General features: G+C 40.9%; 1 protein-coding gene across 3 annotated transcripts in view; it reads right to left on the bottom strand.

Annotated features, from left to right (window-relative positions):
* The window catches only part of farp2 (FERM, RhoGEF and pleckstrin domain protein 2), a 51876-nt gene that overhangs the window by 15480 nt on the left and 21738 nt on the right, over nt 1–14658 (bottom strand). For all 3 annotated transcript variants that reach the window (XM_008293173.1, XM_008293171.1, XM_008293172.1), the window contains exons 8-13: nt 10968–11115; nt 10788–10883; nt 9338–9501; nt 9160–9228; nt 8979–9036; nt 8416–8689 (exon numbers count right to left, since the gene is read on the bottom strand). In XM_008293173.1, coding sequence (XP_008291395.1) covers nt 8416–8689; nt 8979–9036; nt 9160–9228; nt 9338–9501; nt 10788–10883; nt 10968–11115 — 809 coding nt within the window. The remainder of the gene's footprint in view (nt 1–8415; nt 8690–8978; nt 9037–9159; nt 9229–9337; nt 9502–10787; nt 10884–10967; nt 11116–14658) is intronic.

The raw sequence follows: 14658 nt of genomic DNA, 5'->3' as shown, positions 1-14658 counted from the left end.
AAGTAAAATGACAGTGTGAGTTGGTGGGAAAGGATGAGACGAGTTCAAGGAATCTACCCAATGGGCCAAACACAACATTTTGAAATGGGTGGAGGGTAACGCTCTGGATCCACCAGCAGATTTAAAAGCCATGTATCTTATCAAAATAAAAAAAGGATTTGTAAAATAAAAAACAATAATAATTGCACCATTTATCAACTAGAAACTATTAAAAACAGCAAGAGTCTTTGCATTTTCAACTTTCCGATAGTCATCTGTGACAATTAGTTGGAAATCTTCCCCAGATTCGGCTTAAAGTTGTGATATTTCATGCAATTATTATTATTTATTCTACTCGTATGATCTAAACTTTTTCCAAAATTAAATCGTTTGCTCTGTCAGAATCAGAATCTCTGCATTGTCATTGTACAAGAAAGCACAATGAAATGTGAGATGGCAGCTCTCGGAGGCAGTGCAGAAACATCAGGACAAAAAGTGCACAAGACATAGTATTAAAAAGTGTTTTAAAAAAAGACTGTACAGTTTATGCATTTACACGACTAAAGGGATGAAGAATAGAAAACATAGAATTAAAAAAAAACAAAAAGCAACCGGGATATTTTGTTTGATATGTACCAATGCAGCACTAGGATTACTGCACTTGGTGCAGGAACAGAGATTTTTCAAACTAGATTTGGTAAAAAACAAGAAAAAGCTCACACTTTCTGGCGCAATCAAAAACCAATCAGTGACTCAGCTGCAACCAACAGTCATGTGAGGAAAATTGTTGGACTTTTAGGCTGAACTGCAGGCGTTGTTCACACAGAGCAAAAGTATGAAAACACTTCAAAATGTGAGTCTTAAGGTATCTATAGAGTGTGGGGGTCACCATGTTTTTATATTGTTCTTAACATTTGTGGACACTTATACATGTTGATTCCTGATTTTTCCATTTTTGTAAAATTATAATAAAAAAAAAATGTAAGAAATGCAACTTTCTTTTTTTATGTATGGCTTTTTAACTGCATCATACTGCACAGAAGACAGTTCTCTCTACTTCTAGTCATGCTGTTTCCAAAGAGGTGCAGGACTTTTTACTGCAGTGAAAAAGGCATCAGAGGGTTCAGTGTAACTTAACAGCACCGTTCTCCAACATGCTACATATCGTCAAACACACGACAGTAAAATTCATCTTCAGCAATGTGTTTTTTCCACGTTTCCTCTGAGGAAAACTGTTCACAAAAACACAAATTAAAGGCAGTGAAGCCAACCAAGGCGAGTAATGGTTCCCACATTTTTTATCCCATTTTTTTCCCCCCAAAGCCCTCTACAAGAAGGACAAATGATTAATTGTTAGTTATACGATCCTGATTCCATTTCAGAGAACCGCCGCTTTTGTTCTGCCTGCGAGCTTTTCTGCACAACAAATCAGGAGACAAAACAAGCGGATGAAACGCCGGGCCATTCTCTTCACTGAGTCATGGGTCACCACAGCTGTTCTTCCACTTCTATTAGAGAAGGAAAAAAGAAAAAAGAAGTGGGGGAAGGCTGAGAGGAGGGGAAAAAAAAAAAAACCTCACTACTCGACCCGGAAATAATTGCTCACGCTATCAGGAATGTGGCTCGTCTGGAGGGCAAACAGTTGTTTATTTGAAGTTCCCCGCAGGGAACGACACGAGAAGGGGAAGAGAGCGGACGCTGGGCTCCACAGCAGGAGGACGGGGGTTTGCTGTGGAATGACTTGGCTCCAAGCCTGTCCAAATAGGGAGCACACACTCAGCTGGAATTAGGTGCAGAAATGTTGTGTACAAGTCGGACCCAGCCCCCGACAGCACACGAGTCTGTTGCCTCAGATATTGAGGACTGTTGTAAAACCAGACAGCCTTCTAATGGTGGCACAATTAACCGATCTGCAGGGACATGTGATGCATTCAGACAACTCAAGGGAGTGTGAAGAAATAAATCTTTTCGGAGCATGTTGCTGTCCCAGATTGTACAAATATTTTTATGAGGGATCACAAGCTGTTCCTGCAGAGTTAGGTGTAGTTACAACCCTCTGACACTCCTGTCACATCTTTTTTTTCTTCTTCTTACTGTCGGCCCAGTTTTTGCTGCAATATAAAGTCGTGCACCTCTATGGAGACGGCACAACCATGACTAGAAGTAGTGACGACTCTAAAATGTCTTTGGTAAAGTATGACGCAGTTAGAACACCAGAAATCGTTAAGAAAGCAGAATTTGGTTGATTATTCATTTCATTCAAGCAAACTGGAATGAACCAAAACTTTTCCAATTGTCCACAAGTGTGGAAAAAAAAAGGTGACTACACATTTCACTACTTACATTTGTTTCCACACTCGTCTTCTCTTTGCTCTGTGTAAACACAGCCTGCAGTTCAGCCGAAAACTCTGCCGCATGGCTGTTGGCCAAAGCTAAATCCATCACGGACTCTCAGTTGTGCCAAGAAGTATCTGGTTAGTGCTTTTTTTTTTTTTTTTTTTTTTTTTTTTTAATGACTTATACAGAATAAAGTGATTTTGATCAAATATATCATTTTAAAGTTTAGAGTTAGTATTTTTTTTTTTCCCCTGACAGAACAAGATTAGTTCAAGGGCTGTTATTATTTTTATAGTTTCTTGCTCAAAGAGGAGAAGTAATTGTGGCAATTCTTTAAAACGAAAGCCTTTCAACTCTGCCAGCAGGTTTAGGATAAAACAGCAGCTCTACAAACAGTATCCTCAAGTTGCACTCTGAAGTTTATCCTCCAAAATCTGGACCAATAAAATGATGCTGAACACCAGCTTAAGGCAGGTAAAGGAATTGCAATTGCTTTTTTAAATTTGAGTCTTAATGGGCTGCAAAAAATCATAATGTGATATGTGTAGCAAGCTTGTTGGGAGTTTTGAATTGGTTTCCCACAATATATAAATACAATATGCACACAGGCATGTTCCTTTACGCCCAGAGAGGATGATTTTTATGCCGGGACATCTCTGTAGCACCACAGTGCTCAATCTATAATGACACACTGTGACACGTTTTACCTTTGTCCAAAAAAAAATACAAATAAAAAATCGCAGCTCCTATGATTTGTCCACATTGTGATGGTACTCTGGTTAATTGTTCAGCCCTAATCTGCATCTCAAAAAGAAGTTTAAGTCTGACATTCATGGTACCCAAAAGTGATTACTTTATTCTTGAGAGTAAAACATACAAACATAAAGTACAGGTTGTTTATAATTAGTAAATATACATGTTCAGGATTAAGTGATGATTACTTGGTGCCTAAGTGCAGTTAGCTGGTTGTAAATGTCAGCCCGTCATTAGTGAATTAAATCTTTAGTTAAGAAGTGGGAATAATCACATGGTAGAAAAAAAAAAAGGCAAACCCTTCACCACATCAGTGAACTCTACTGATGTCAAACAACGTGATGCTCCAAGCTCTCCAAGGTGACACAGAAACACCTGTCCACACTTGTGACTGTAGAGAGATTGCAAAAAAACACTTCTGATGCGTTTTGGCTCGTAGCATTCCTTCAAAATGACAATGAGAACAGTCGAGTATTTATCAACTGTTGTTTGATTACGAAAAAAAAAAAAAGAAATTTCTTAATTTTTATGTGAATCCCCTTTTTCTTCCACGTAGATATTCGGCGGAAACATCTAAAAAAAAACAGGAACCTACACCTGAGATCAAAGCATACTGCATGACAAGAGGGAAAGTAAGTAAGTGCTTAAAGGCACTACGGTGCAAGTGCTGCAGACAAAAGGAGGTTCTGTAACACGTACAGAAAAAGCAAGCTTTAAAGAAATCCGAGTCGAGTCTGGCTTCAGGCACATTGAAGTGGTTCTTTAAGTCTAGAATGTATTTAGGAGAATGAGATATCAGGTAACCCTCTGAACCCCAAAGCCTGTTGAGCTGGCATGTTTTAAAAAGAAAAGTTGCCAAAATTAAAGCATCCATCAGTTAGAAGCTCGAAGAAGAGAAGGAATCATCAGATTTTAAACTTTCCAACGATCTATAAACATGACGGCATCAGTAAAAATGACCAAAAATAAGCTTAAAGTTTTGACACTTCATTGAAATTTCTTAATTCTATCATCTCATTTGACAAAAATACACCGTCTGCATTAACACGACTGTAAAAACATAAGATTCTCTGCTCCTCGTCGCAGCTGTAAAGCAACAAGTGACTCCGTGTTGACATGGAGCAACAGAAGTGATGTGAAGAGAGGAGCACGTTGCTGGGAGATACATGCAGCACGGTGAAACATCTTTCTGGAGCTGATGTGCAGAGGAGGCGTGAAAATGTTAAATGTTTTTGTTTTCTAGTTTTGCTAGCCCTCGTGGGTACTTAGAAAAATGTTGTATGTGTTAATTCCAGCTCTCGCCTCTTCTCACCACAGAGGTGCAGGACTTTATGTTGCAGTAAAAAAAAAAAGAGCCCTCAGTGAAGGAAAATGTGACAGAAGCAAAATAAATGACCAGAGACAGGTCGGCGTTCAGAGGGTTAACTTACAAAACTACTGATTTGAGCTCCACCAAGAATCTAAGTAGAACCACTTCAAGACAGACCCGACACCAGATTTCTCTCTGAGGCCTGGAGACTGACCAATATCTATTTAAAAAAGCGTCCTGCATGCTAATATGTTGGATGCCTGCAAACTATCGCTCCTATACCAATACTTAATACAACAACGCAAAAAATCCAGCTAATAAAAAAAAAAAACTCTAATGTGCAAAAGACCCCTGTTTCCTTCCAATAACCAGAATATCATCTTGCTGGTATTTCCAAAGGTAGCTGATGCCAAAACCCCAAAACATGCTCGCGGCTACAAGAAGCCAGAGGGAAGACCAATCAGTTGTACCACAAGTACACCAAATACACCAAAAAGATCAAGAGTTTGAAAAGCGCTGCATTGCTCTACATTCCAACCTAATTAGGAAGTACTAGCATATTATAAACCATTTATACTATAAAGCCTTACAGACATGTAAGATGATACATTCATTGTATAGAAAGTGGTGTTAACGGTGGACTTTTTGGCTCAATAGTACACCGTTTACATTCAACTTAGTTTAACACGAAGCAAAAAATGTTAGATGGAGTTATATTTGATGAAATGTACACGTCTTTAGACATCCCGAAGCGACCAAACAAGACGCCAACTGCGGACCGCTGTGATGTGAAGAATGCTGATAGCTGCCTCGGCCAGCAGGTGTCAGCGAGGCACAGCAGTGAAAATGGAAAAATGGCTTCATGGCATGTGTTGTTTTTAAACCCAGGAGGTGTGTAAGGATCACTGGGCAACTATTGGTTTCATTTTCACCCTGAGATTAGAGACAGATTAATGATTACCACTGCCATGTAAGAAATAAGATTTAAACGCTAGGCCACGACTATTAAGAATAAAAGCAGTTAAGCACTTGTTAAATACTTTGTCAATGAGGGTGTCCCATTTTTGAAGCTTAGATATAATTAAAAACATAAGTAGAAATCATCATAAAAACTCTACATTACTTACAAGTTTAGCAATATTTGAGTTTTAGAACTATAATGCCAAGTGATGTGATTAAACAGTGGTTGGAGGACATTAATGGAAAATGTGTCCGGCGAGTGGAAAAGAAATCTATCAGATCTATGCTAATGTGTACGTTGTCTTTAATCCTCTGACCCCCAAAACCCGCCAGCGGGTTTGAAAAGCATGTTATCCTTAAAACAAAACACTGAAACGGGCAAAACTGCACCATTTATCAGAGCAAGAAACCTGTGAAAACTAAAAATTCTCCTGCACAACCAACCAGCTGGTCACTCAGCTGTGACCAACAGGCAAGAACTCAGTGGATCTCCGGCTGAACTGCAGGCTGTGCTTAGACAGCGCAGATAGGTTTGTTCCAAGTGTTTCTAATTTTTGAAAATAAATAATCAGGATCTTTTAAAATATTTTTTGAGTTCTGAGAGTCTGGTCATGGATGTGTTATTTTCATAGAGGTGCAGGACCTTAAATGAGCCGAAAACATCCCAGAAACAGCTTGGGGTTCAGAGGGTTAAACTGCTATGCATTCAGCAAGTAGGAGGTAAATCTAATAGGACTATGCTAGTGTGTACGTTGCGTAATAAAAGAACGCCTCTATCGTAAAAGCAAAACGGTTTGCATTTTCTAAAACGCTTGAGGGATGAACACTAAATGCATACTCAACATTAGAAACTGAAAAAGACGCTGAAAGACATTTGCCACTCGAGAATCTCATGAAAGTGAAAATTTGTTGGGCAAAGTTTCATGAGAAGAGAGGAGTGTAGTTTTTTTTGTTTTTTCTTTTAAAAACAAGCACCACAACCCGACCATGGCAGGGACACCAGGACCACCGGGTCAAATCTAAAGACAAATGACAGCGCTGACTGCGGAACAGTAGATGTAGGTGTTTGAATACACAGATACACCACAAAGTTGGTAAGTGGGCAGGCTGTTGGAAAGCAAAAACAAAGATGGCTGGACATCAGCAACGAATCCATCAGCCTAAAAACTGTCTCATACGGTGCAGCCATCTTTGTGTGCATCCCTTTTTCAGCAGCTAAAAGCATTCTGAAGGGTGTTGTTGAGACTAAAGCCCTTTTCAGACACGGGATACGCAACACTGCTGCTTCTTCAGTCTGTTAAAGTGACGACCACCTGCCTTTCAGACTACGGCCATGGTAATGTTCCTCACAGCTTCATTCAGACAGACCCAGCACAGTGATGAAGAGACACGGTACAATGCTGGTCATTAATGTGAGACTGGACAGAAGATCTAGGGATACGTATAATACATACTAATGCAATAATAAATGACTAACATCAGCTAATTAAACTGTCCAAATAACTAATACACTAGTTTATCTATGATTTCGTAAAGACTGAAAATAATGCGTGATGATTACAGAGTTGCTACTAACAAAACAAACAAAAAAAAAGTATACGTATCCCTCCAGCTGTGATGGAACTCAGCTGATGAACTGTGACTGTGTTCACCTGTTTGAGGTGAATAAAAGTACACAGTGTGACCTCCTGTTAGACTAGGATCAATCACGTCTTCATGTATTTATTAAATAAACTGGAAGCACCAAACTGTACTTGAGCTCCTGTTAATGTTTTAACCTGGATTACATTGATTTTGGGTGATTCTCGTTCATGTCGACCTGTTTCAGACTCTGTCTTCGTTACAGCACAGTTACTGGGTCAAACTTAGCAACGCTGCTGTTGTGACATTTACAGAAAACTGAGCTGCGTTCTCATTTACACATGAAGCCGACACGTTCAGATGTCATCAGATTAACAGGAAGTAGTGCATGTCTGAAAGGGGCTTTTGTGTGCATCTTCTTGAGCAGCTAAATACATTCTGAAGGATCTGGTTGAGACCAAAGCTAAATGTCATGATTTCTAAAGGAGGAGATGTGTTGCTGTTTATATTAACTACAACGTCACAAACTGTGGACAGCCCTGGACTGAGGCTTCAAGTGCTGTAAAGGTCTGTGCTTTACATTTTAACATGCGGGGATCCAGAGGGGTCTGCCATTGCCAGGGCCTGCAGGTTGTGGCACTGAAGGAGGAACCCCTCGATCCCACTGCTCCCCGTCAAAGGGTTACTGTAGAACAGGTTCTGCTCAGGGGGAAGGACGCTGTCAGAGCCCCAGTCGGAGTCTGAATCCGAGCTGCCGTTCCCAGAGCCCTCGGTGGCAGTGGGCGGGTAGCTGAGCTGCTCCAGCTGCTCTACCAGGTCACTGAACTGCACCGCAGAGCTGCTCTCAGAGCGCACAGAGTATGCTGGGAAGTTGACCATCGAGCTGGCCTCTGACTGGATGTCAGACCCTGGCAGGCGCAGTGAGGAGGAGTCAGGGCCTCCATAACCCACCGACATGGACTCTCCTGCAGAGCTGAGCCCCAGGTTGTCCAGGGAGCTGCACTCTGAGCGGTTATTAACCAAGGAGCTGGTCTCAGAGTGACCTACAATGCTATCAGGGAAGTTACTGGTGTTCCCGTTCAGGTCCTCAATTCCCACACTAAAGATCCTGTTTTTGCTGAGGTCAGACTCCTCTACAAAATCAAACTGATCTACTTTATCCTCAAGCCCGTACGAGTACGCCTCTGCCCCCCCACCGTAGAAGGAGATTTCAGTGGGATCATCGTCGATGAACTCCTCGGTAACCTGCAGCGGCGAGTTTGACATCGAAAACATGGGATTCTGTTTTGTACGCAAAAGCTCCGCCTCAAACGCCTCAGGTGTAAGAACCCCCCTCCTCTTCCCTCCTCCCCCTCCCACCGAGCACCCCGTCCCCCTCCTCCCACCACGCTCATTATCCTCATTGCCATTTTTGGAGGGCTGTGATTGGGAAGTGGCACTCTCTACACACACAAACAAGGGGCTGCAGTGTCCTGCTGCCTGATTGCTAGGGGCACCTTGAAAAGCGAAGTGTGACGGGGAAGCAGCCTTGACAGGTTCCTCCTTCGGAGGGCTGGGGGGTCTGGGAGCTTGCAGAGGGGACTGAAGCTGCTGCTGCTGCTGCTGTTGCTGCTGGAGAGGCGCTGGAGAGTGGCTCAGTGTGGACAAAGGCTGGAGCTGAGGCTGGAGATCTGTTCGCGGGAGAATGCTGGAGATGTGTGCTGGGTGGAAGGACACAGCAGCTGAGGAAGGGGAGTAGGAGGTCCTGAGACTGTCGTTGAATGACAAGCTCTGAAAACAAAACAAAAAAAACCAGAGACAGGACAAAGGAAAGGGACAAAAGAGAGGAGACTTATCAGTTTAACCATTACAGCATAATTCAGGGGAAGTTTTACTTTCACATGTTTGAGGCCAATTCATGCTTTCCACATCCACGTGTCCACGAGGGTGCATGTAGGCCCGGGTGCTACCATGTCCCTGCGATGGCGTGAACAGAACCGTGTGTATGTCTGCTGTCTGTTTTCAAAGTCCACATCAGTCATGCAGAAACTATGAATTGGCCTTTAAACAGTCCACCTACCTGTTTTGGCACATCTGTTGCTAGGGAGCGAGCAGACATTCGTATTTTGCTGTTCCTCCTAAACAAGAAAAAAAAAAAAACACATTATATCAGAATTATTATAATGAACGCAAATGGAAATATTTTCCAGTGAGTGCTTCTGAAGCAGTAAAGGCTCTTTGTGACAGACTGAAACACACACCTCTGGTAAGGGGTCCTCTTGGCTCCGTTTTCCTTGACAAACTCCACAAGCTGCTTCTGGGTTCGTCCACTGACAGACAGATGTTGAATTAAAGCAAAGATTAAAGAAACCCAAGGTTACTATAAACAAGCATGAAAGAAGTGACAGATGCTTTAGTTTTCATGTTAGTAGTGATCACCTGTATCTGAAGGAGGAGCCTCTAGTGAAGAGGATCGCTTTGGATTTGGGTTGTGGTTGGTCAAACAAACGGAAAAACGAGTGATACTCCACACAGATCTTCCAAAAGATTTTACACTGGTCTCTACTGGCCATCATAAATTCCAGAGTATCCTGATGAGGGCCCTAAAACATATGTTAAAGACAGAGACAATGAAACAACACAGTGGTCTGATGTCCTTCACAGCGGATATGAAATCTGACAATAACCATCTGGACTCGAAGCAGATTCTTCTTGCTGTGGGCTCAGTTTTCACTGCAATATCAAGAACTGCACCGTGGTTCGGATATTTAACTGTTTACATTTGCTCCCATTGTTGTCTCCTTTTCTGCTCTGTACAAAGACAGCCTGTAGTTCAGCTGAAAAGTCCCTGAATTTTTGTCTGGTGACTGTTGGTCAAAGCTGAAGCATTCATTGTTTCTCTGTTGCACCCAGAAGCGCAGAATCTTTTTGGGTTTTTTACAGAATCTGACGCGAGCAAAAGACTTCTTTATGTTGGATTTTTAAAACAGGACATGAAGAATAAAGTGTCGTCGAAAACAATTTAACATCTAGATTTAGCTAAGTTGGCTCTAAATGATTTTTAGACCAGGTATTTTAATATCATGTCCACTGTTCTCGGAGTAAATTTGCAGCCTTCCCCGTTGATTGCTATATTTGAGATCCCTGATGCATTAAACTCTAAGCAGACGGACATTTTAGCTTTCACATTCCTATTGGCAAGACGTTAAATCTGTCAATTATTCTTCCATCTCCTGGTGGTTTAAAGACACCGCATTCTATCTAAAGCTTGAGAAGACTAAATATACCCTGAGAGGATGCACTGATAAGTTTTTCTGTATTCCGTTTATCTCATATTTTATAAGTTTGAAGCTACTCCTGAACTGAATGTGTGCCTGTTTCTGTGTCTCATAAATCTTGAGTGGCCAATATTGTATGTTGGTCAAATTGTGCCAAGTTGAGGTAGGATGGGGTGGATGTGAGGAGGGTTTATTGTTTTCTCTTATGTGCATATGTGTGCACGGGTGTGTTTAAACATTGGCATATATCTTTGCTTGTATGTATTCATGCTTGTGTACCTATATGTATGAATGTATGTTATGAAAAGAAAAAAAAAAAGAAGGAAGAAGTGGATTGTATTTCTCATTGTCGTTATCCCATTACTTTCCTCAATAAAAATATTTGGGGGAAAAAAAAAGAAGATTTGCTTAAGTTTTCCAACTGATAAATTCAAGTCAAGAGATTGAACTGTCAGAAAACTGGAGATTTGAGCTTTTACAGTTTCTGGCTGACAAATAGTGTCATTTTGGCGATTTCGATCCCGTCAACAGGTTTTGGGGAGTCTGAGGGTTAAAGGCAGACATGAAACCCGTCCTACTTTCTGGACGCTGATCTCTTTATTCGTACTTACATGGACCTCTGGGTGAAGCTTGATCAGGAAGCGTTTCCTCTTGAAGCTCAGTTTGCGAATCTTGGACCAGTTGAAGGTGTTTATCTTTGTGTTGCCCTGGAAGAGAAATCAACGTTTAAAATAGGGAAGTAATGGTAATGGACACTGCTAGGGACTGGATTTCACAGAGCAGCCAAACACCTGAAAAACCTGAAGCCCCATGTGAGCGACGGCCAGATTGATCTTGGTTCCTTCCCGGTCGGCTGCTGGGTGAAAGCGGACGCCATACATTTCCAGTTTACGGGCAATCTCCAGGATCTGGAAATCTGATTCAGCGGGAGTCTGGCCCCTGGTGTACACAACACAACAAACACACCAACACTTAATGGTTGCAGCATGTCCTTTTCATCACGGTCTTGAAATTCACAGGCGGGTCATCTGAGGTTTTCAAAACTTGTCTTAAGCTTCTTACTGTTTAATATGGCCGACCATGAAATAATACTGTGCAGATTAGAAAACTGATGGATTTCACTGTCCTCCTCTGGTTTAATAGTAAACTACTGTTCTCAGTAAGATTTAGATAAATGTTCCTCTTTGTGGTGGAGGTATGTTTGTGTATGTTTCTGTGTAATCCTGCAAACAAACAGGTGCAGATCTGGATCATTTGCTTTATATCTGCCTGACTGGACATCGGCCGTGACAGAGGACTGCACTGTGAGTGTCGTTCTAGTTGCTTTAACCCTATGAACGCCAAGCAGTTTTCTTTTTTGCTCTTGCTGCATTTTTTCCTCACTGTGGGCTCGTTTTTGAGGTGCAATATGAGGTCCTGCATCTCTAGGAAAACAGCACAACCCTGATGAGAAGAGAGAAGACACAAGTGTCCTCTGTGTAGCATAACAGTAAAAATGTCATAAATCTGAAAAAAAAAAAAAAAAGTTAAACATCTTTGATTATGTACTTTACAAAGCGCTCCCAGGTGACTCTACATACAATAAATATTTACATATTTAAGTAGCTTCCACACGTCTTTCTTATCTACTCTTTGCAAACACAGCCTGTAGCTCAGCCTAACAGTTTCAGAATTTATGTCACGTGACAACAGTTGACTCAACAATAGCTTCACGGTTGCACTGAGAAGCAGAGTTTTTTTATATTTTATTGACAAATGTTCAAATATTATATATTGTCAACCTTTGTATTTATTGCTTGTTGTTTAATGCTTTTATTGCTTTGCTTTTATCCTGTGAAGCGTCTTTGAGTTCTTGAAAAGCGCTATACAAATAAAATGAATTATTATTATTATTATTATTATTAAATGACATTACAATTTGGACCACTTTCCTGGCAGCGTGGCTTGTTACAGATGAGCAGCTTGTGTCAGAACATTTCAAATCTTGATGATTCTTTCTTACAGCTTCTGGCTGAAAAGTGGATTTTGGATTTTTAAAAGCTAACATGCCTTTCAAAACTGCTGCTGGGTTTTGGGGGTTCAGAGAGTTAAGAGGCAACAGTGGCAGTGAATTTGTATTTATATTTAACTTTGCAACTAATCTGTGGTCCTCGTGTGTGTCAAGCCATGGGTGGGGATGGCCCAACTACGGTCCGTTACAAAGCTACACCAAATCATACAGAACAATTAAATTCCTGCTACAGTTCCACAGAAAACATTTATATTTACTCATCTGTGTCACCTACTTCCCTCCCCCAGATTTTCTGAGTAAGCTGGCTAAATAAATCCTGACTGCCTCAGTTCATTCAGCTAAATATAGACATCAGCAAGACTAAATAAAGTCTAGAAATCTGTGCGTAGATGCCTTAACAAAATCTTAACAGTAACATCAAGTAGATAAGAAATCAAAGGCACAAAGAGAAAAATGGAAGTATTTCACCAACTCTGGTCACACAACTGATTTTACAACACTGCTGCTTGTCTATAAAATCTTAAGCTCACTCTCCTTTTCGTCCCTCTCTCTTCTATTTACCTAATAGGTTTCACAATGTGTGACTCATGTGATTATTTAACATCCCTGATGCATTTAATCATGCACTCTCAAATGGTTTTGCATGTGATGTGCTACACAAATAACTTTGCCTAAACTGTCCTGCAGGTCGTGGGCGCTCTCCAAGAAAAGTTGTGTAACACATCAACACTTCAGTTTAAGTGTCTGAGATACACAGCTTCTTTGAATACAAGTAAATCTAGCTGCCTGCTATCAGTTGTCATATTTATTTACTAATGCAATGAACCCCACATTGCCAAAAACAACATCATGTAACAGAGCCACGAACTGTAAATAAAGAGAGAATAGTCTGGTTTTAAACTCGTCTACAGACCTTGAACCAGTTACCTGTAATGTGCTGTTGGTTTAGAAAACTTCAGACTGTGATATTTAATCAAAATCAGTTCATTTTACATGTCTGCCAAAAATAAAAACGTATTAAATTATGTAAAAAACTAAAAATTCTGGACTCCACAGAATAAACAAACCATTACTAAGACTCAGCTGGGATTTAAAATTCAAGGACTTCCGTTTGAACTGCAGGCTGTGTTTGCACAGAGCAGAAAGGAGACAAGAATGGGAACAAATTAATAACTCACATAATGAAGTATTTACAGTATGAGGAGCTGCCACAGTATTCCAGTATTGGGAACAGCTGCGAACACTCCACAAAATGTTGGACATGAGTTCAGGTTTTTTAAGTTTTTGTGAAATAAGTAATCAAAGAAACTCAATTTTTTCTTTTGTTGTGAGATATCGCATTACAACTCTGTCAAACTACACTGAAGACATACGTGAGTTCTCTCTACTTCTAGTCATGGTTGTGCCGTTTCCATAGAGGTGCAGACTTTAGATTGCAGTGAAAAATGAGCCCATAATGAGAAAAAATGTGGCCCAGAAACTGCTCAGATTTCAGAGGGTAACATCAATTTTCCAGAACTTGGACAGTGAATACATGTGCTCTCAGATGTTTAGTTCGATTGTCTGCTGTGCTGCAACACATTTTAAAAACTGACATGCAATGCCTCAAGTACAGTTACATAATCAAACTATTTTCACAACTGTTACTGGCAAGTGTACAACTATTCTGTTTGATTTATGGCATAAATTTTTAACAAAGTAAGATCGCATCGTGACTTGTAGTGTGACCCTAAATCCCTTATAACTTCTAGGATTTTAGAATCATTCTCTAAAACCATGTGATTACAACCAAACAGCATGTTAGGAAGACATATCCATCCAATCATCACCCCATTCTAATTTTGTTCATCCGTTAAGCAGTGAAATCTCCTTAGGGCCCTCCCCTGCCCTACTGGCCTTATGGCTAATAGACCGGCCAGAGCCAGGGATTAGGCCGGGGGAACTCGCTGCTGCTGCTGCTTCCACACTGGCAACCAAGGGAGGAGATTAGCACAAGTCTTTAGTGCCGCCTAATACACTGGGTTGAAAAGAGCTCCTATTGGCCATAGGATAGGGGCTGGTTGTGGGAAAAGTGCAGTGAGGGGGTTTTGTGAGACTCTAAAACGGGGAGAATCCGCTCATTATGGCTGCTGAACAAGAACGCTCGGTTGTCTCAGTTCCAGAGCGGCACAATATTGATAAAGACCAACATGACGATACTTTCTCTGCTTTTCTGGATTGCAATATTAAAAAAAATACAGGAATTCTGACCAGATGACTTAAACAACTTTTTGGAAAGAATTCATTATTCTCGATCATGATGGGGATGATTCTGCACTCGTCATACAGAGCTTTAAGGGGCTGATTTAAATGTTCACACAAATTAGTTGTGTTGCCTCAAGTAGCAGCAACATTTGCAAGACCCTGCAAACGGAGCACTCGTTTCTGGCCAACATCCCTTTTCGGTAGCCAAAATATTTCCAGTTACAATA

Source organism: Stegastes partitus, unplaced genomic scaffold, assembly GCF_000690725.1.
Source record: "Stegastes partitus isolate 25-593 unplaced genomic scaffold, Stegastes_partitus-1.0.2 Scaffold862, whole genome shotgun sequence".
In the NCBI taxonomy this organism is placed as follows: domain Eukaryota; kingdom Metazoa; phylum Chordata; class Actinopteri; family Pomacentridae; genus Stegastes; species Stegastes partitus.
This window is presented reverse-complemented; position numbering and strand designations above follow the sequence as displayed.